The following is a 21,480-nucleotide window of genomic DNA, read 5'->3' on the forward strand; positions in this document are numbered from 1 at the left end:
TAATAACTACATATTATATTATTCTGATATAATAATATCATTATTAGTAATTATTTTGAAAATTATAATAATATTTATCAGTAATGTATCAATATAGATATTACAGTACAATACTGTATAATTAAGCAAAAGCAGATCAAATGATGAAATACAGTACAAATACAGTAAAGTACTATTTGGTAGTTTACAGTACTGATCTTGTGTACTGTAAAGTGAATTACAGTACAGTTACTGGAAATCGAAATACATGCATCATGCATGGCAACCGTGCTGCCAGTAATGTACTGTAGAAATACAAGAAAATCGTTAACAGAGAAATTGTTTCAAAGATGCACAGTAAATTACTCTAATGTGAATGCGTTGATTGATTCCTAGGTTTATTTTGTTATGAATAAATAAATGTGTGATCTATAAGGCAAAAACCTTACAATTAAAGTTGAAATGTTGAAATGTTCAAGTTTTTGATCTAAAAAAAGAAAGATGCGCAAAGAAAATGACTCTAACATGACCATATTGATTGATTCTAAGATATTTAGTTTGTTACAAACAATGTGCAATCTGTAAAACAAAACCTCAAAATTAAAGTTGAAATGGTATATTGTTGAAAAGTTTTTGACCTTGAGAAAAAGCTTTAAGTATATACTAACAATTTTTATGTTTATTATTTAATTTTATGTTGGTACATTTTTGTGAAGTACACCTGTTTTGACCTGACGTCCATTGAAATGGACAAAACAAATTACAATTAAAGCCAAACATTTTTTAATTTTTCTAATTTGGTCTCATTTATAGAAGCCTCATGAGCTGGGAAAATGAACTTTTATATTTTTCAGAAACTTAAAACATAATTCAGGTCTGAATGGGTTAATAGCTTTGGATTGGCCGTGCCATGATTTCCCACGTACACTTATCTAAAGTAACATTTAATTAAAACAAAGGTAAGACACACCCAGATTTAGGTTGGTCAAACAGCATGTTTGCTGCCCTTAATAGAAATTCACTTCTTGTCTTTGCAAGCCAAGTACACTTGAATTAGTGCCAATATTAGTCGTCAGCATCACTAATCTGACGCAAAACTTGCTGTAACATACGAATGCTTTAATCTACCTGGGAAAACAATTTCAGAGTCAGTCGGAATAAAATCAAATGTAACAATTTATTATGTCAGGTATCATGCCAGATTCATAATTAGTTCAAAGATAATAAATACAAAACATCAAATGCTCTGGAATAAAGAGAAAAGATGCAAACCTGACTTTAGAAAATACATGATACAGAGTGTCTCGGCCACTCTCAGCATCACAGGCTAATTTGAGTTACAAATCACGCCGATCCTCTTGCTGCATTTCTTTATATAGACAGAAACTTCTTTCACATAGAAACATTTACTAACAATGGGAATTTGCTGTCAGAGTTTACATCTTTTGGGAGCAGGATGCCATTTGCTTGGAGACCCACCCTCCTCTGTGTGCCAGTTATCTCTAAACTCTTAAATACCTTATTACCTTTTGTTTGACTTATTTGGGAATGAGAGCTTTGTACCAGTCGCACTGAGACATTTCAAATTATACCAAACATGTGTTATACTGTATGATAATTTTCATATTAAACCATATAGATTTTTGGGTGAATTTTGGGGATCTCAACATGAGAGAGAATTGGAATGGGGGAAGAGATGTAGATTAGGATGATTCTGAGGTGAGACTTGTGTCAATGAATGATGCACAAGAGTTATTTCAAATGTTAATTGCCTTTGTTCTCTCAGACAGTTGCCCTCTCTTCCAGTTTTTCCAGTCTTACTGGACATGTCCGGGAAAAAAAGGACGCATAACATAAAGGCCTCATACTATAGGTTCATACTAACAGGTTAACAAGGAGGTTCAATAAACCATCACTGAACTTACTTACTGTAAGCTGGACTATGATACTATTTTCTTCAAGGGCCGGAGTGGAACTCATTTTCAGCCCTGGAGTTTCATGCCTTAGACCGGCCCACTTTAGTTCCCGACTGACTAAAATAATGTAATTAAACCCTCAGTATATAAGGCCCAATATTTCAAGGGCTATCTGGCCCTTCCCCCTACCCCTAGTGCTGCCCCTCCAACCAAAATAGAATCGAGACAACCCTACCCCTTCACGGGAACGCACAAAACGGAGGGGTCAAGGGCCAAGGGGTAGGGGCAAGGGCAAGGGCAAGGGGTGAACTGGGATTGAGCCCTGCAATAGTGCACTGTTCTGTACAGCCTTGTAATTCATTGTATTTTTCAAAAATATAATTTTCTATTCAGTGCAATATCAGTACACAGGGTTTTATAAATACAGAGGTCCCAAAAGTGATCTTGCTAGGGGGTTCGAGGGCATATTATTTTTCAAATGTCATTGGCAAAGAACATCTGTGTTAAATAGGAATCCATTGTAATAAATTGTAATTATTCTTCTTTTTGTAGGCCTATCTCTTATTTTTTGTTAGCACATCTCTAACAAAGTAACTTTTTTTTTTTTTGTGGGGCTACGAGAAAATAATAATAAAAAAAAAAATAGTGGGGCTGCGCTATGACTGGAGCCTATAAGGAAAGCATTCAACCCAGTGCCATGACAACACCGGCCCTCCTGGCCAATAAAACAGCCCGGCCCACCGGGAATTCTCCCGGTGCTCCCGATTAGCAAATCCGGGCCTGTTTTCTTCTAAATCTGCTGTTTAACCAAAACAAACTTTGTTGCATTATTTTAATCTTGTTGCATTATTCGTTGCATTATCTTTCTTTGTTCATGTTGTCACATGAGAAAATGACCATGTCGGCATGCCGGTTGACTCTTCTTTCTGCGGTTGGCCAGCCACCGCTTGTGTGCACAGCCGTAGGCCTGATTGACACTCGCTGCTCAGCGAGTCATGTACCATCGAGCTGCCGGATTGCAGCGCGGGTTGTCAAGGCAACCCAGCGCTCACTCAGCACTCTAGGTGCACGATCAAGACTCGAGTGCCTCTGTGACATTCAGTGCCTAGAGTGCCCGTGTGAGCCACTGGAGGGCGCCCCTTCCTAGTTTATGGTTTCATTTTATATTGTTATCCTGGACTCATTATGCTTTATGTCATGCACCTGTTTCCCCGTTTGTGCTCTTTGGATTATCCTTCAAATAAGAGCCTGCATTTGGATCACCTGTTTCCCGGTGCAGTTCGTGACAGAATCCTGAGCCAATACAGATCCAGCGGCTGAGAAGGTCCCGGTCCTCGAGATGCATCCTGTGGCAAAGATAATGTGTCTCTGTCAGGGAGATCGTTCCATTGAAGAGTACGTGGTGGACTTTCTGGAACTGGCTCCCCAAACTCCCCTGGACGAGGAATGTCAAACGATATTCTTCCGTGGAGGTCTGTCGGAACCACTGTATTCGTATATGCCCACTCATGGTTCGTACAGCAAGTTAGTCCAGTATATTGAGTGCGCTCTTTCTATGAGCGGTTCTACGTTTTCTGTGGGCTCTGCGAGAGAGGAACAAGCGCATCAGGAAAGCTTCATTGAACCAGCACTTCACTCGAGCTCCGCCAAGTTCACGCCACTCGACAGTCCCGTTGAACCGGCGTTTTGTGAAAGGTCCGTCAAACCTCCACCACGAGTGCTTCACGTGGGCTTTATTACTCTGGCGTCTCAAATGCGCTCCGCCGCGCCAGCACCCCAGATGAATTCCGTTAAGACACCGCTTCAGGAGGGTCTCGCGACTCTCGCCGATTCTGCGCATCTAGTCAGCCCCGCCGAGCCGGCGCTTCCAGAAAGCATTGAGTCAAGTGAGTCGAGTCCTGCCGAGTCAAGTGAGTCAAGTCCCGCCAAGTCAAGTGAGTCGAGTCCTGCCAAGTCAAGCGAATCTAAGGAGTCAAGTCCCACGGTCGAATCTACGGAGTTAAGTGAGTCTACTGAGTCAAGTGAGTCTGCTGAGTCTGCCATCGAACCGAGTGAGTCAATTGAGTCACTTCTTGTCTGTAGTGAATCAAGTCCCGTGAGTGAGTCAAGTCCTGAGATAAGTGAATCGTTTGGATCAAGCCAAGCCAAGCTGACTGTATTCAACTCTACTGACCCAGAGCCACCATGCCCTGCAGCGACCCCTCGCCGACGCAGGAGAAAGAGGAGGACTCGCACGGCTCGGCGGACTCCAGAGGGCGTTCCCAGGCTCCTCGCGCTGCCGGCCCCGCCTCTTCTCCTCGCGCTGCCGGCCCCGCCTCTTCTCCTCACGCTGCCGGCCCCGCCTCTTCTCTCCGCGCTGCCGACTCCGCCTCTTAAGCTCCGTGAGGTTGTTTTAGAGCTTGTTTCCAGCCCGGAGGCTGGAACCTTAAAATTTCCCAAGTACTTTTTGGGGGGGGGGGCAGTAGGGGCCCGAAAAGGGCCATGGAGGCGAGGGCGACATGGACCACTACACCACTGCCTACTCCTGAGGGGGTCATGGAGGTGGCAGCTACATGGACATTGACACAACCTCCTAGACCTGAGAGGGCCATGGAGATGGCTCCTACATGGACCTTTATCCCACTGTTGATTATGCCTGAGCTTCCCATGTTACTGGTCCCTTCCAGCTTTGCTAAATGTACTCTGCCCTGGTCTTGTGCCAAGCATGCTCTGCCCTGGCTGCCTGCGGAGCGTGCTTTCCTGTGGACTCATGTTCTGCTCTGGTCTCCAGGCCCTAGGTCTCTCCATGCACCTGGCCTACTGCCTCTCCACGGGCCTGGCCCTCCATCCCATCCCCCGTTGTCCTCCCTCCAGAGCTCTTAGGAGCGTCTGGAAGCCGCTCCTTAGAGGAGGGGTTATGTGACATTCAGCGCCTAGAGTGCCCGTGTGAGCCACTGGAGGGCGCCCCTTCCTAGTTTATGGTTTCATTTTATATTGTTATCCTGGACTCATTATGCTTTATGTCATGCACCTGTTTATGTCTTGCACCTGTTTGATGATTATGCTTGTTAGTATCCTTATTTAAACCTGTATGTTTCCTTTGTTCAGTGCTCAGGATTGTACGTGTCACACTGCATGATCTAGCTTTGTTTCTAGTTTCTAAGTTATCTAGTATTTTAGTCTCCGTGTTTCTGACCTCTTGACTGCCTGTTTTGATTACCCGACTGCCTGTTCCCTGTTTGTACTGCTGCTGATTTGGATTGCTTATCTGGACTCTGATTACTGCGTGTTTCCCCGTTTGTGCTCTTTGGATTATCCTTCAAATAAAAGCCTGCATTTGGATCACCTGTCTGTTTCCCGGTGCAGTTCGTGACCGCCTCAAATGAGGTCATTTCGTCTATTCTCTGATTTAGTTTCCCTCTTGGCCACCAGGAGAGGGCTATTTTTGTGAAATATAAATTTGTAAAAATGTTCATCCTTTTTAAATATGATGTAAACCATATTGTCCTGTAGCTGTGACTACAAATAAACAGAAATACATGCGACTGAATAAGTACTTTATTAATGTGTCTTCTTTCTTTTGTGAAATAACATTATAATAGGCTATTTCTGTGTGACTAATGTCCAATCTTGACACAAATGAATTATCATTAGCAATGTATCACTTATTATTGTTAAACTATGGTAAAACATTGATACTTGGGGTTTAAAGGGGCATTTTGCAAGTCTGAGTGTTTTTTCTCTACGAGCTCCCCCTAGTGCCTGGTAGTATAATGCTTTCAAACACTCTGTCATAAAAACGAACTGTTGTCCCTCCCCCCTCGCCACGAGCAACCCAGCTGAGCAGAGGAACCGGCTATTTCAAAACCAGTTATGTCTACCGAGGCAAGTAAAGCAATATTTTATTTCCAACTGATGGCGATTTTTTTTTTTTATTGTGTTGTCATAAAATATATATATATCATAGCTCGATCATGATATGTGCAACATTTTGCGCGTCTGATATTGCCTATTATCAGACGCGTTGACATAGTGACATAAAATAAAAGTGTAAGTTACACAAATCAAACCGACAGAGGAATGGCCAAACAACTACAGAAATCAAACATGTTTGCTAATGACAATGCTAACATCAAAGTTATAGTATCTAGCGTACTAGTAAGCCCCTAACAGACAGCGATCATAATAAAAACCTTTACAGACAATAGCAAACATCCTGAGGTTACAATTACTTGAAATTTAAAAATTAAACACAGCTTATTCCAAAGACACTTACAAGTTCAACAGCAGGATCAGCATCCGTTTTGCAGGCTTCTGTTTCTCTCAGTTCTCACCATTCTGAAAAAGCCGGTCCAATATTTACTCAAGTCTGACTTCTTGCTCGGTCAGTCTCCCGTTTCCTCTTCCATCGGTCCTCCGACAAAGATTTCCTAGCTTTCTGCTTCTTTTTTACAGGCTCAGCCATAACTCAATCTATCGTTGCCCTTTGCTTATAGCCAGCTAGCCGGTGCTTGAATGGGGGCGTGTACGTGTGCAGTGCCGTCAAGCAATTCGTTACTTCGCGAGGCCTGATATCACGCGATACTTCCTGACGCCGACCCGCCGGCCAAAGTTGCAAGTGCGTATTTTACGCTCTCGGGCACCAGGGGGGTGCGAAACCACCACCATTCAACCCGAAATAAGTAATATAACCATTCCACTGACTCCGAAGCTGTTCAGATAAGGTTAAAAAGTTACCTAGTGTCCCTTTAAATCTTACATCAAAAATGCCAATTTATTTATACTTATAAGTGAAGCGCTGCGGATCTTCTGGCCTGATTGTGAAAACGCAGTGTGGTTTTGGGCTCGGTGCTACACATCCGAGGCTAGCCCGGCACAGCCCGTTTAAAGCCCTGGCTCACACTGGCATGAAAGTGGAAAAGCAACAGTTCATCACAACTCAAGATGAGAAGAATATATGCTGATATTGTCCAAAACCTCACTTTATCTAAAGCCTTTACAAACATTTAGAGAGCAGTGTAAACTGCAGCAGTGTATAATGTGACACATCACAAAATCGACTGGAATAATAATATTATAATTATGATATTAATGCTTACAATATAGAAACTGGCTGATAGTCGAGCTGGATAAAAAAAGTTATGTGCATAGACTTGTCTGGAAGCTTTTTTAAATGAAAATGTATATGAATTTAGTTAAATTGGAAAAAGATAATTTGAAGCTCAAATGTGAAAACTTGTTCAAAAAGACTTTGAACAGTACCTTCATTTTTGTTTTTCTGCCTCTCTTCTGTTTTTTTATGGGGTTTGTGGTGAGAGCTCTTTTCGTTTCCTTCCTCTGCTCTGGTCTGCTCTGCTGCTACAGAAGTTCCTTTAACATCTTCATATATCACACATCTGAGATATTTGTCCTTGCTTTTCTCTTGTATCATATCAACCCTCTTGAATATTTCTGATTGCCATTTTTCATCAAGCTGCAGATGTCCTCCTCCACACTCCTCTATTAATTGATGAACAGCTGTATTCTTTTTCACTAGAAACCAGTATGATCTTGCCTCATTATCAGTTGTGAGGATGATGGTACGCTTAAATGCTTCTTCACTGAATTGTTTCAGCACATATTTCACTCTTCTCATGTCCTCCTCAGTGAAGTCTTCATGCTGCAGTACGAGTATGAAGGCATGAGGTCCTGGAGCAGACAGAGACACACACTCTCTCACTGTGTGTGTGATCTGATGATCTGAGATGTTTGGATTCAGCAGATGAAGAGTGTTAATGACAGTGATATGTCTGTCCTTCAGTATTCCACTGATTATGGAACAGGGCTGATGCGAATCTGTAGATATTTCATACTCATGCAGATCAATTTCCAGGATTGAGTTTCTAACTTGACTGTTTTTTGATCCATTCTTTCCCAGAAGGACAATCCTCAGATCACACACTGGGGGGAAAAAGAACGATAATTATAAAATCTCAAATAAGAGACTAATCTGATTTTATCAGAATGCAGACTTAATATTCTGTACAAGAACAATGAGCCTACACTACATTTGCACAAATACTGGAATTCTCGATAATTTAATTGACTTACTGTTTGCACGATCAGCACCTCGGGGCAACTTTTTTCCCTCTGAAAATGACATATCAGATCTGCTGATTATATCATCACTGTGAGAGAACAATGATCATGTTTTTCTGTACAGATACAGAGATAATGTGATGAAACGTTGAGTGAAAAAACGTTGTGATTCAGATTCATAAATGAAAAAAATGTCCGCGTTTATATCGCTTATCCTTTTCTCTTGCATGCATTTATTAAAATAGGGTGGACTAACTCAACGGAAATCGTTGCCACTAGATCCGATTTCACTAACAGTACAGCAGCTAATTATGCATTAATCCATTTGGAGAAGATAATAGCAGATAATATTATGAAATTTAATATGTAATTTTAGTACTTTTATGTATTGCCGTCAGACCAAAACAAGTAAGCCAGAACCGCTGTATCACAAAGTATGACATTTATTGTTTGTATGTTCGAGGCTGATGCATTCTTTACTTCCTGCATTGCGATACATTTTATTGCGATACATTTCAAACATTCACTTAACAAACATTAAATTAAAACCAGTGTTTTTTTTTTTTTGTTTTTTTTTTTTTGTCAATCGAAAGTAAGCCTATAGCAACATAATTTCGCTCCTATTTCGGTCTACATGTTCTAACTTGATTCTCACCCATACTGGACGATATGTCTTCGCCACGGGCAGCCGGGACCGAAATCGAAAGAGAAAGAGAAGGTTTTGCGCGAGAAATATCCGTTAGAGAACACCAGTCCTTTAATGAAAGCTTACATTATTTGAATGTATTTCACTTTATAATATTGTATGCAGATCAATTATATCAATAACGTAGCTAATTTGATGATAATAGTAAGAACACATGGGGGAGACAGGGGACAGTTGCAACACTTTTTGCATTTCTCTCAGTTACTCAGAGACTATTTGGACTAGACCACCGTATATATTAAACTTGCATCTGTCTGCTAATTTACCCATACCATTTAAAGATGATTAGATATGACATAACGTTCACAGTTTTTATTTGAATGGAAGAAACCAAATGTTGCAACTGACCCCAACCCAGGGGACAGTTGCAACACAATCATGGGATGGTTGCAACATGTTAAAAATACCTTAAATCTCACTAATTAACTTAAGCTTTTTGTCTCAATGAGCATAGAATTCTGAAAATATTAACTGTTTTAGGCCTACTATAATATTATAGTATTATATATTTAAATATTATTATTGTAGCCTATTATTTATTAATTTAGTCATATTTATCAAATAACAGTTATTGAGTTTTGTTTGTGTATGTGTAGAACATAGGCCCACATAGCTTCAGTGTGCAGGTGTTATAGATGCTATTCAATCTCTCTATATTTTCAGTGTCAGACAGGAAGAATTGAACAATTTGCAATGCAACAAACTTTTATTAAGCATGCAATTTATAACTTGTTGCAACCGTCCCCAACCCTATCAGCCATGACAGAACATCATATTCCTGCTAGACACACTGACTTTGACACATGCTACTGTATGTCACTTAGAAGTCAACAAAACAATTATTCAAACTATAAGTTTTGATTAATTCATACAAAATGTCAAGACAGTATGACAAAAATATATCTCATGAAAAAATTTACTTTCATACCTGCAAAACAAGTTTTCTTCAATAAATGCAGCAGCAGATGTTGATTATGTCTACTGTCTTCTTGGTCTAACTGTGCATGTTCATTATGAGTGTCATCACTCTAGCTTGTTTCTGATTGGAGAAAAACGATATGTTGCAACCATCCCCATATTGCAACTGTCCCTGGTCTCCACTAGGCGATAAAGACGAAAAGAAACAGCCACATTTATATTGTCAGTTCTCCTCATCATTTACAATTACTTACAACATATGCACTTATGGTAATAAAAAAGTATAAAATAAAATAAAAAACAATGCTGCTTTAATACTGGGTTTAAACAAGGGAGTACCAGATTTAATACAAGCATCAATGTAAAACTCAAAATTATTAGCAATGACAATGGTAAGACACTAACACAAATTACTTGAATTACAGATCTGACTTATAAAATCAGAATTAATACTGTTTCTGAGAATATGGGAGAAAAAAAAAGAAAAAAGAAAAAGTGACTATGGCCTACTCACCTTCAACATATCTGAATCTGGTTATTAGGTGAAGCTGGTAGTGCTGTTTGTGGAGTTGTTTAATCCTCCTCTGCTGAGATCTTCACAGATTTAATGTCTTCTTTTCTCTTCATTTCATCTAAGACTGTGTCTGGACGTCATTTTCTTGTGTTTCTGCACATCGTTTGTTTCTCTGTCCTTCAGTGATTCTGCTTTTTAAAGGTATAGTTCGCCCAAAAGCTGTTAATTAATCTGTTAATTTTCACTCCCTCAGAAAAATTGAAATTGAAAATGATTCACAAATCTGAAATGCAGTCTTGGCAAACGGTCCTGAGCGTGTTCATGGCAGTCTGGTGTGCGAGCATTCTTTCGCATTATGAAGTGCAGCAGCTCAAACGTTGGGAATCTGTGAAAATACAATCTTCTCGATTGAGATCGCAAGTGTAGACTTGGAATTAAGCCTTTCGCCGTTATTATTTGATTCACGGGACAGCAGTTATCTTGCCAAGAAAAATCTTTATTCTTTATATGTCAGGAAAGAAACTTAAGAAGATGTTGTATTCATGCCAGGTCTATGCGTTTACGTGTTTCTCTGAAGTAGTAGTTACTCTGCTACTTCAGAGAAACACAGTGGAGCACGTAAACGTTGTTTTACTGACTGAGCTTATATTAAGAGGGGCTTACAACTTCCTTGTAAGGTAGAAAAGCATGTTGTTTATGTTTAAAATTGAACGTATACCTCTTTCTTACATTGGGTACAAACCACTTTCCATATTAAGAAACTGTCCCCCAGTGTATACATTAGAGGTACATTTGCATCAGTGGAAAACATTCCTTTACTTAAAGAATATGCCAACTGTAACATCATCAGTGGGACATGTTGCATTGCTCACATACTCCAGCTCCCCTCCCTGTCTGACATATAATCCTTAAACACACGTGTTCATAAAATCTATATTCTAGCTCATGCATTTTAAACTTCATAAGGTAATACAACTGATTATGAATAGGCCTACTAATAAAGAACAATAATACAGATAATAAAAGATTAAATTTTAGTCTTTAGCTATAGTGAACGCAATCTTATTTTTTTTTAATATAGGTTGCCGTAGCCAGGATAAACACAAGTAAGTAGGCTACCACTTTGATGAACAATACAACACGCAATTACCTCACTCTCTGTAGTAAACAAACAGGGTCAGCTCACGTGTGAGTTCGCTCTCGCACATAGGCCTACATCATCATGAGACAATAAGCTTGTGCTCCAGACTGTTGTGAATGCGCTCAGTGTAGTAACAAATCAATGACACACACAGCTGATATGATAGACTTCTTTTTACTGTTGATACTATAAAACTTTTGATAAGTGATTCAACTGGATGAGTTCAGTAAATCAAGAGACTATATGATGATTATGTCCTCATCATCAGTATAACTATCAGCAATAACCACAATTTGTTTCAGTCAGAGAAACAAACTGATTTTAAAATGTCAAGGGTCAAGAACTCAACTAAAGCAAACATTGATAGGCAAACACTCTAACCAAACATTTACAATTAAAGATCAATATCTAAACATCTGTTTATTCTCAATAAGAGCTTCTGTAGATGTATGACAGAAATAAAGTCAAACTGGCTAGTAGTGTGATAATGTGTAATGGCGTGTAAATGGTGATTAATGTCTAATGTGTCTCTTCTCTTTTTTCTGTTCTTATTGTTTTTCTTTCCTTCAGTGATTATGCTTGTTAACAGCAGGTGTTCATCACTAATGCTCAACAATCACTTAGATATACAATTAATTATCTCACGGCAACACTGTGTCAATGTTACTTTTACTTGATGTTATTACTGCTGTTTTATTGTTGTTTTTGTGTCCTGTTGTTGTGCTATGTGTTTACCTTGTATAATAAAAAAAAATAAAAAATGTTACTTTTACTCTTTGTAATGTGGACCCTAGAGGATTTTCCTGTGGGGTTGAAAGGGTTAACAGTGTAAGATAAAAAAAGATACACCTACAAAGTTTATTCTAACAGTAATAAACTGTAAACTATTAAACAGGTATATACTGATAACACTGTTGCTAAAAGTTTACCATACAGTTTAGTTTTTTTGGGTCACCATTGTGCAGAAGAGTAGAGCCTGTGCTTCCGTCCAGGAGAAGAACAAGACACATTGATGATATGCTGTATGTTGCTTTATTTAATAGGTGGTGACTGTGTAGTTGTTGATCCAGTGAATATCTCTTTATTTAAAATTAGTTATGAACACATACCATTTTTACCAGAATGAGTCCGATACCGAAACTTCTATTGTTGGTACTTCCAGATACCGATACCTGTATTATTGCTGCATTTGTCATTTTTAAATGTAATAAAATTATTAAATTATATTAGTTGGCTTAATTTGTTCAGAAATATATATATATATGTATTACACACACACACACACACACACACACACACATATATATATATATATATATATATATATATATATATATATATATATTTCATTTAGTTATTTGCATGCCTAATTAAGCCTGCTAAAAGTTTGAGCTTTTATTACTTTCACTGTTTGTTATATTGCTCTATGATATTTCATCTTTCATTTAATAGCACATCACATATCTAAAGCAGCTCCAGCAGAGCTCAGTGCTGAGGATTGGCTCAGTGGTTCAAATGTTTAGATATCAGTGAAATATCACAATTCTCTATTACAATTTTGAGGCTACATCAAAACTACTCGCCTAATTAATGTGAATTTAAAACATTACTAAAGACAAGTAGGCAGTCAGTAATAAAATAAGAACAAATAATAAAATTACAAATAGCACAAATAAATACAATAGAACAAAGAAAGGCGACAAATGAAATCAACAGTGTTTTCAGAGTTTTAACAGTAGTTGTCAGGTACAGAAATTTGAATAAAATAATCAAATGTGAAATAACACTGCATATTCTTTACTGTATAAACTATATAGATGGATCTTTATAAAGTTAGAAAAGGTATTGGTGACACTTTATTACGATAGTCCACTTCGGGCATTCTACTAACTATAAGTACACAGTAAAATCCCCAGTGTTAAATCAACACTGCTCAGAGCACATATGGTCCCACTCTACAGAGTGTTAAAATTAACACTGAATCAGTGTTGGAGTTAATGAGATAATTAAGTTAACACTGAAGCAGTGTTGAAGTTAATGAGATAATTAAGTGATTAATTAAGTGATTGGCCATTAGTGGTGACACCTGATGTTAATAAGCAGAATCATTGACGGAAAGAGAAAAAACAATAACAGAAAAAAGAGAAACAAAAGAACTACAACTGACTTAAAGTCATTACACATTGTTACATTTATTATAACCAGTTTGACTTTATTTCTGTTATACATCGACAAAAGTTCTTGAGATTCAACAGAAGTTTAGATGGTAATGTTTTATGGACGTTTAATGGACTGTTACCATTTTGGTGGTAAGTGTTTGCTTTATTTGGGCTCTTGACTCTTTTCATTTTGTTAATAGTAGTTTTTCTCTGACTGTTCCATCATTGTGTTTATAAAGCATATTTGTTACTGCAAGAGAAAACATGACCTGCTGACAATGTTTTGATGATAAATATCATCATGTAGTGACCTGATGTCATTCAGAGTCTAAAACTTTGACTACATGCTTGATGACTCATTTTAGTATTGGTGATTGTAGCTCTGAGATTCTACAGTTTGAGATCCAACAGCAATATGAAAAATATTGAACATATTTTGTTCAAAGGAAGTTTTTGTGTTAAAACACACAGACATAGAGTATCAGCATATGAATCTCAACAATGGTGACATAAACAAACTAGTGATGAACAGATCAACTCTGAACATCACAAAACAAACTACTAAAGTCAGAACAAAACAATAGCAAAATAAAAGCCAACAGAAAAAACAATGAAAATTACAGGACAATTCAGCTGCATAATTTATTCATGCTGCAATGCATGATGTCAGCCATTGATGCGTTCTGATTGGTGGCTCCCATCATGCACTGCAACATGAAGCATTTGTTTGATTGTCACCATTGTTGAGATTCATATGTATATTCTTGATGTCTGTGTGGGATTTCAATACTTTCAACTCATTAAAATAATGCTGAAAATAACTACTGTAGTAAAAAATTAATAAAACTTTTGGATAATCAATTTATAATGATGGGTGCAATTATTGAATCAGGTCACTAGTAATTTCATCATCAAAACATAATCAGGGCTGCATTTGCAAAAGCATCTTAAGCTTTACTTGATTGCAGACCAACTGCAACAAATGGTCTGTACAATCAAATTAGACTTGCGATGCTTTCAGGAAACACAGCCCAAATCATAGTTTCTCTTCCCACAACACATATGTTTTATAAACACAGAGTTGGAGCAAACAGAGAAATACTAATGTTAAAAAGTAAAGGGTCAAGCGCCCAACTAAAGCAACCACTGATCACTATAATGGTGACATGAAACGAAACATTCCATAAAACATTACCATCTAAACTTCTGTTAAATCTAAATAAGACCGTGTGTAGATGTATGACAGAAATAAAGTCAAACTGTTAAAATATTAAGTGCAATAATGGCTCGAAAGTCAGTTGTAGTTCTTGTGTTTCTCTTTTTTCTGTTCTTGTTTGTCTTTCTTTCAGTGAGTCTGCTTGTTATCATCAGGTGTCACCACTAATTGCCAATCATCACTTAATTAATCACTTAATTATCTCATTAACTTCAACACTGCTTCAGTGTTAACTTAATTATCTCATTAACTTCAACACTGCTTCAGTGTTAATTTTAACACTCTGTAGAGTGGGACCATATGTGCTCTGAGCAGTGTTGATTTAACACTGGGGATTTTACTGTGTAACTTTGCAGCTACATGTCAACTAACTGTCACTAGAGTATTAGTAGACTGTCTGCTTAATACACATCTACAGCACACATCTGAAGGACCAGCTCCTGGAGGACCACCATCCTGCAGAGTTTAGCTTTAACTACCAGGAACTGTTTGAGGTGTGCTTGATTCGGGTTGAAGGACAGTGGCCCTCCAGGATCTGAGTTTGAGACTCCTGATCTACAGTCTCTTTCTCTCCTTCAGCTGCTTTTCTTTCTGCTGCTGTTTTTAGTTTTACAGCTGGACGTCTTGAACATCTGAAGGCCTTTAAACTTCCGGTTGAATTTGTCCAGTTGTTTGTCCGTCTGTGCCAGGAGGTCTAGAGAGAGAGAGAGAGACAGTCTTAAAACACTAAATTGAAAACACTGAATGTGATGAAGTGATGAGGGCCGTTTCTCACCTGTCCTTTGGATCACAGCAGACATCATCATGTCCTCCTCCTCTTCCCTGATGAAGAACACAACACATCCATCAATAACACATCATTATCATGTGACCTCACACTGCTGGGGTCAGGTGACCTCTGACCTCAGTCTGTCCAGATCCAGGCTGCTGATGATGTCATTCCTCTGCTGGATGATTGACAGCAGGTGTGACATGAGCTGATGTTCCCGCTGTCTGTCATCAGAGCTCCAGTCTTGTTCTGGACAATCACACACACATTCATCAGAAACTAGAAACTACACACACTTTATACTTAATATACACTGGAAAAAGTGATTTTTTTTTTATTCCAGTACAAATATCTAAACTTTCATAAATCAAGATATATTTATTTTAGGAGTGAGACCGGTGAAGTGATGTTAATGAACGACACTTGTGTGACGACAGCAGAAGGATGAAAGGAGGACTGATGACAATATTTACGTTGTGTTTTTATTATATTTATATGCCACAGTCGTCCATGAGGGGCTGCTGCTTTAGTTTTGTTGCTTGTTTATTCTGTCATTATAGTTACATTCATAGTTAAATCTTGTTAAATGATAAATTGATCAAAATAAGGTGAGACTGCCAGGCTAGAGAGCACAGGGACTAACAGACTTGGGACCATTAGACTCGAAACAACCAAACATGGGACCACTGGACTTGGAAACACTGGGACAACTTAGCATGGGACCACTGGACTTGGAAACACTGGGAAAACGTAGCATGGGACCACAGGACTTGGGAAAACCAGGCCACTGGACTTTGGACAACCAGACATGGGGCTGATTGTGGGACAACCAGACCACTGGACTTGGGACCATTGGATATGGGACCACCGGAACTTGGACCGGAATTGGAACAACTGGACAACTGGACTTGTGAGAATGGGCCGTTGGACCATTGGACTTGGTAAAACCAGGTTAGGGAGAACTGGGACCACTGGACTTAGGAACTCAGAGTCCTGTTCCCCTCTCCTTTTCCACCACCATGCTTGCTCCTCATTGAGTTTATGAGAAGTACTTGGTTCCCTTTTCTGGCAAGGGAAATGATGGATGGTCAATAAGGAGGGCCTGATGGCAGCAGTCTGTGAGAGATGACCACTACAGTAATGGGCAACATCCTTGCTGGTGTCCATCCAGTATAAGTTGTGCAACATTAAGTCATGCTAGTCCAGAGAAACAGCTAGTTTTACAAAACTGAAAACTGTATTCATCATCAGTCAAATCACTTTGTCTAAATACAAAATATGAACTGCTGGATACATATTTGTGGATGCAAGTGTAGATTTATTTAATTAATAAAAGAACAAGGAAACAGAGAAACAAGAGAAACTAAACTGAGCACACCAACATGAAATCCATAGAAGGACAAACCCTGACAATGAACACGGGAAACACAAGGGCTTAAATACACAAGGACTAAAAGACTAACAAGACACACACGAGGAACGGAACTGAAGAAGTCTACAAACTAAAAGACTACACAACAAAAGCACAGAGAACAGACAAACATTATATTACAGTGTCATGAATTAAGAATATTCAGATATTTGCACTGGAAAACAAGAAAATCTCATAGTGTTGATTGTCTTTTTGGAGGCATTTATATGCTAGTATCATCTATTCATTTGTAGATTTGATATCAGAGATTAAAAAACATCAATACAAACACATTCACATTAAGAAACATGATTGATTCAGTTTGTCACCTGGTTTGTTGAAGAGGCACCTGAGCTCAAACTCTACATCAGTCTGCTGCTGCTCCAGACGATGCTGTCTCAACCTGAACACACACACACACACACACACACACACACACACACACACACACACACACACACACACACACACACACACACACACACACACACACACACACACACACTATTCTTGTCAACATGACGTGTATTCATGTTATTGTTTTGACATCAAGCTGCAAAATTTGGCCTCACAAAAAACCTTACTTGTGTGTGTACTCACATATACACCAGCTCGGCATCTCTGCGCACTAACATGTTCTTCTTATGAATCAGAATGAACCAGTCGACTAGAAGATTCTCTGAAACAAACACATCATTCATAAACAAAGGCGCCTCTGACTCCAAACACACAAGCTTCAGTCCTGCTGATCTGATGATTATTGAAGACTAGCAGTGACACATGAGAAAGATCCACTAATGAACTCCTCAGTGTTTATTTGATTCGTGTTCATTAGTCGCTTCCACATCAAGAGTCCATGACTTTAAACTCCATTGGCAAATGAATTGATACATGATTTGTATGGGGATGCAAACACAATTACTGCAAGACAGCTTCTCTCCCCTCCTCTATAATAACTGTTACTATTATAGCCCCTTTCACACAGAGATCCGGAAAATACACAGATAATGTGTCCCGGGATTTGTCCTGGGATCGTTTGATTTTGGTTCATTCGCACTGCCAGTGATTTTCCGGAATATGTGAGTGCGTTCACACACATCCCATAAAGATCCCTTTAAGACACGTGACATCAGGATGTGTTATAGAAAGGCCATTGTAGTCGTGTACTTAATGGATTTTTTTACGCAATTTACTAATGATCTGCGCTTTCGATCTCGAGAAACCACGCTCGAGCATTTTTTTCCGGATTCGGTCGTACACTAACGCGTACCGTTCCACAAAGCTGGCGAACGATCTCAGCTCCAGCACGGATAGTAAGGAGCTCATGGTCTCGGCTTCATTCTAGTTTGCAGACATTTTTTCGTTCTTTTTTGTTGATGACAAACACAAACTTTCTTCTAAGCTTTTGTTCACACAGGGAGCGTTCCGGGACTGATCCCGGCAATGTTACTAGGTCCCCACCCTGGCATCGATCCCAGCATCAATCCCGGGACATGTTTGCGTTCACACAGAAGGCACTCTAGCAATTTATGGCAATTTCGCGGGATCAACGCGCCGCGTGAAAGGGTCTTATGTTAGTCTATTAGCATTAGCATGTCTGTTGTTGTATATGGAGGTTACGTGTCTCTCATCAGTTTGGCGACTCCTCATCTCTCTCTCCAGCTCCACTCCTCTATAGAAGCTGTTACTGTATGTTTGCCTGTTAGCATTAGCATTAGCATGTGTTGTTGTGTGAGGAGGTTCAGGTGTTTCTCACCATCCGTTCGTCTCCTCATCTCTCTCTCCAGCTGCACTCCTCTCTTCTCCAGCTTCAGCAGACGCTCCTCCAGCTCCTTCTGCTCCTCACACACCTCCTTCTCTGACACGAGTGTGTCTGTGCTCACCTGAACACACAATCAATCATCCTTCAGTCAGAGAACAGAGACTCAAACATCTGATGGTGAGACAGAGAAGACTCAATCCTAAAATATTGAAATAATGAAAAATATCAGCTGATCAATGACACTATTTTCTTTAAGAGCTGCTGTACAGCTGGACTGAACTCTGTTTGCATCACTGAATTATTTTCCTGTTATCACTGTAAAGCTGCTTTGAAACAATCATAAATAAAGGTGACTTGACTTGACATTGGAGCAGATGGAATATTGTGTTTGTGATCCTGTGTTAGATTTGTACATTATTAATGTGTGTTAATGTCAAAACCATTTAAGGTTTGGACATATTTCACATAGTTTTACATCTAAAAAAAAAAAGTGCATTAAACTGAATTAAAACACTCAAGTTCACTACAGGTTTGTAACAAAGCTCACTCGCATATAAAATATAAGCTTGTGTCAATTTTACTGCAATCCTTGCTAAAAGTTTAGGTTTAAAAAAAAGAACATTAGATTTTTACATGTATTTGTAATCTTACGGCACAAAAAAACGAAAAAATAATATACATACATATAATACAAATCTGGTTATTAAATAAAATATAATCAGTTTGCTAACAGAAACCACAAAAGAACTGCTGAATTAAAGTCTTTTTCTTATTTCTCTGTCTTGTACTGTGAGTTTGTAGTTTAAAGTGAAGGTCTCTAATCGTCAGTATGAAGCATCATTCACTCCAAACAGCAAAACAAACACAGTTTCTGTCTCACCTTCCTCTTGATGAGCGGGAAACCGTGGGCAGAAGCCTCAGCCTGATGCATGCTGGGAACTGAAGATGAAGTTTGTGGTTTGTGTGCAACTGAAGTTTCGAAACTTAAAGGGTTTTGCTTGATAAAGAGAAAAACAGAGACAATCTAATGTAAACACACACACACACATCTCAAGAGATTGCAAAGAGAAAAACAACAACCCACAACCACAATCTGTGACTCTTCAGTCTGAGCGTCAGACGTCTGATCACATGATTCAGCTCACACACAATTCATTACAGAAATAACATGACTCTGAAAGGGAAGTTAATGCTGCATCATGTTCTGTTTCAGATCATTAAAATGGAGATCCTGGTTCTTGGTCTGACTCAGCTCTGAACTCAACATGATTGGACAGAAAATTAGGGGAAGTTTGAGACACAATTTCCTTGATAAAGCTAACAGAATTTGAGACACTTTCTTCTTAAGAGCAAATTATTTGTTAAGTCGAGTCTCTTCTGGATCTCAGAGTGTCTGTAGAGATTCAGAACCAGTGTGTTTCTCAGATAAACCTGAGACTGAGCGTCTCTGCTAACACCAGCAGCTCTATTCCCAGAACACAAGACTCGTCTAAACTAGCGTCTAAATATAAACCAGCTTCAGCGAGAGAAGAGCCAGTGCTGGTCATATAAACCGGATGGTTTGTGTCAGCTATTCAGAAACTAGCTCAGGTTTACAGTCTAGTTCTTCCTTCTGTTTTTATCCTTAGTAATTGTAATGCTATTTTGTTTATAACTATTAATTTTATTTTAATTATCTTTACCTTACCATTACTAACATACATACTATCTTACTTATTTAACGCACAATCTAAGTAGCTGAACAGGTTTACATTTCATTGCTAGGTTTATTCTCTATAACTGAGAATGTGAATGTTGAATCTTCTAGAATTGAGGATAAACAGACTTTTTAATGCAGTTTTATGAGGATCAGCAGGTCACATAATGAACTGCTGATTCTGATCTTCATTCAGTACCTCTTCATCCTTGGACTTGTCCTCATCGTCCTCCAGGAAGGGGTTAAAGGTCGCGGGGCAGCGGCGGGAGTGAGCAGACTGAGTCGGAGGAAGACGATACCAGGGACCCGGATCAACAAGTTTCATCCAGGGATGATCCTTACGGACGACTCGCTGAGACGATACTGAGATGAGGACGAGACAAACACATGAGACACAATAAAACAAGCATTTCCACTGATAGTTTAAAACCTCAAGCTAAACCATCACTGTAATAATGACCTATTTAAGATTAAATATATAAAACTGTTCTACATATGAAAGTTATATAAATAACTCTACTATGAGCAAATCTATCCAAATTTTATTTGAGTTTTGTTTTGTTTTGTAAGTGTGTAAACGAGACATTAAAAAATTAACCTCAACCTGACTCCTGACACGACAACACACACTCAAAAGAAGATATTTTGAAAAATGTCTGTAACCAAATAGTTGATGGACCCCATTGACTAACAGAGAATTTTTTTTCTACTATGGAAGTCAATGGGGTCCATCAACTATTTGGTAACAGACATTTTTCAAAATATCTTCTTTTGTGTTCAGCAGTAAAAAAGAAATTCATACAGGATTGAAACAACTTGAGGGTGAGTAAATGATGACAGAATTTTCATTTTTTGGGTGAACTATCCCTTCAAATCTGTGAAGATCTCAGCAGAGGAGGATTAAACAACACCACAAACAGCATTACCAGCTTCACTTATTACTGACCAGACTGACTTTATTTCTGTCAGACGTCTACAAAAGTTTTTATAGAGATTTCCAAAAAAAAAAAAAAAAAAAATTTGTAGACGTCTGACAGAAATAAAGTCAGTTTTCATCCTCACTTCCTCCACCCGCTCAGTTTTCAGCACTGCACTAACAGTGCGAGCACACTTGAGCGAGTTGTGTTTAACCAACTCTCCGTGTTTCTCACACAGAACAACATCCTGGACAACAACCAGTCTGGTTTCAAAAGTGGGCACTCAACTAAGACTGCCCTGCTCTCAGTAACTGAAGCT

The 21,480-nt window shown here is 38.7% G+C and overlaps 2 protein-coding genes across 4 annotated transcripts in view; both read right to left on the bottom strand.

Moving 5' to 3' along the window:
* LOC308697129 (GTPase IMAP family member 8) overlaps nt 1–9,673 on the bottom strand; it is a 49,126-nt gene extending 39,453 nt beyond the window's left edge. The window contains exons 1-3 of one of the 3 annotated variants that reach the window (XM_081376241.1): nt 9,587–9,673; nt 7,965–8,068; nt 7,137–7,814 (exon numbers count right to left, since the gene is read on the bottom strand). In XM_081376241.1, coding sequence (XP_081232367.1) covers nt 7,137–7,814; nt 7,965–8,016 — 730 coding nt within the window. In that variant the 5' untranslated portion in view covers nt 8,017–8,068; nt 9,587–9,673. Of the gene's footprint in view, nt 1–7,136; nt 7,815–7,964; nt 8,069–8,607; nt 8,648–9,586 lie in introns of those variants that run through there. The other 2 variants (XM_081376243.1, XM_081376242.1) reach the window with 2 other exon arrangements.
* A 5,372-nt stretch (nt 9,674–15,045) lies between these two features.
* Nucleotides 15,046–21,480, bottom strand: part of micall1b.2 (MICAL like 1b, duplicate 2) — an 11,951-nt gene continuing 5,516 nt past the window's right edge. Inside the window, exons 7-14 of the mRNA XM_081380271.1 lie at nt 20,444–20,607; nt 19,429–19,545; nt 18,543–18,669; nt 17,387–17,465; nt 17,116–17,189; nt 15,510–15,624; nt 15,382–15,428; nt 15,046–15,300 (exon numbers count right to left, since the gene is read on the bottom strand). Coding sequence (XP_081236397.1) covers nt 15,182–15,300; nt 15,382–15,428; nt 15,510–15,624; nt 17,116–17,189; nt 17,387–17,465; nt 18,543–18,669; nt 19,429–19,545; nt 20,444–20,607 — 842 coding nt within the window. The 3' untranslated portion in view covers nt 15,046–15,181. The remainder of the gene's footprint in view (nt 15,301–15,381; nt 15,429–15,509; nt 15,625–17,115; nt 17,190–17,386; nt 17,466–18,542; nt 18,670–19,428; nt 19,546–20,443; nt 20,608–21,480) is intronic.

Source organism: Scardinius erythrophthalmus (genome assembly GCF_964197995.2).
Source record: "Scardinius erythrophthalmus genome assembly, chromosome: 1".
In the NCBI taxonomy this organism is placed as follows: domain Eukaryota; kingdom Metazoa; phylum Chordata; class Actinopteri; order Cypriniformes; family Leuciscidae; genus Scardinius; species Scardinius erythrophthalmus.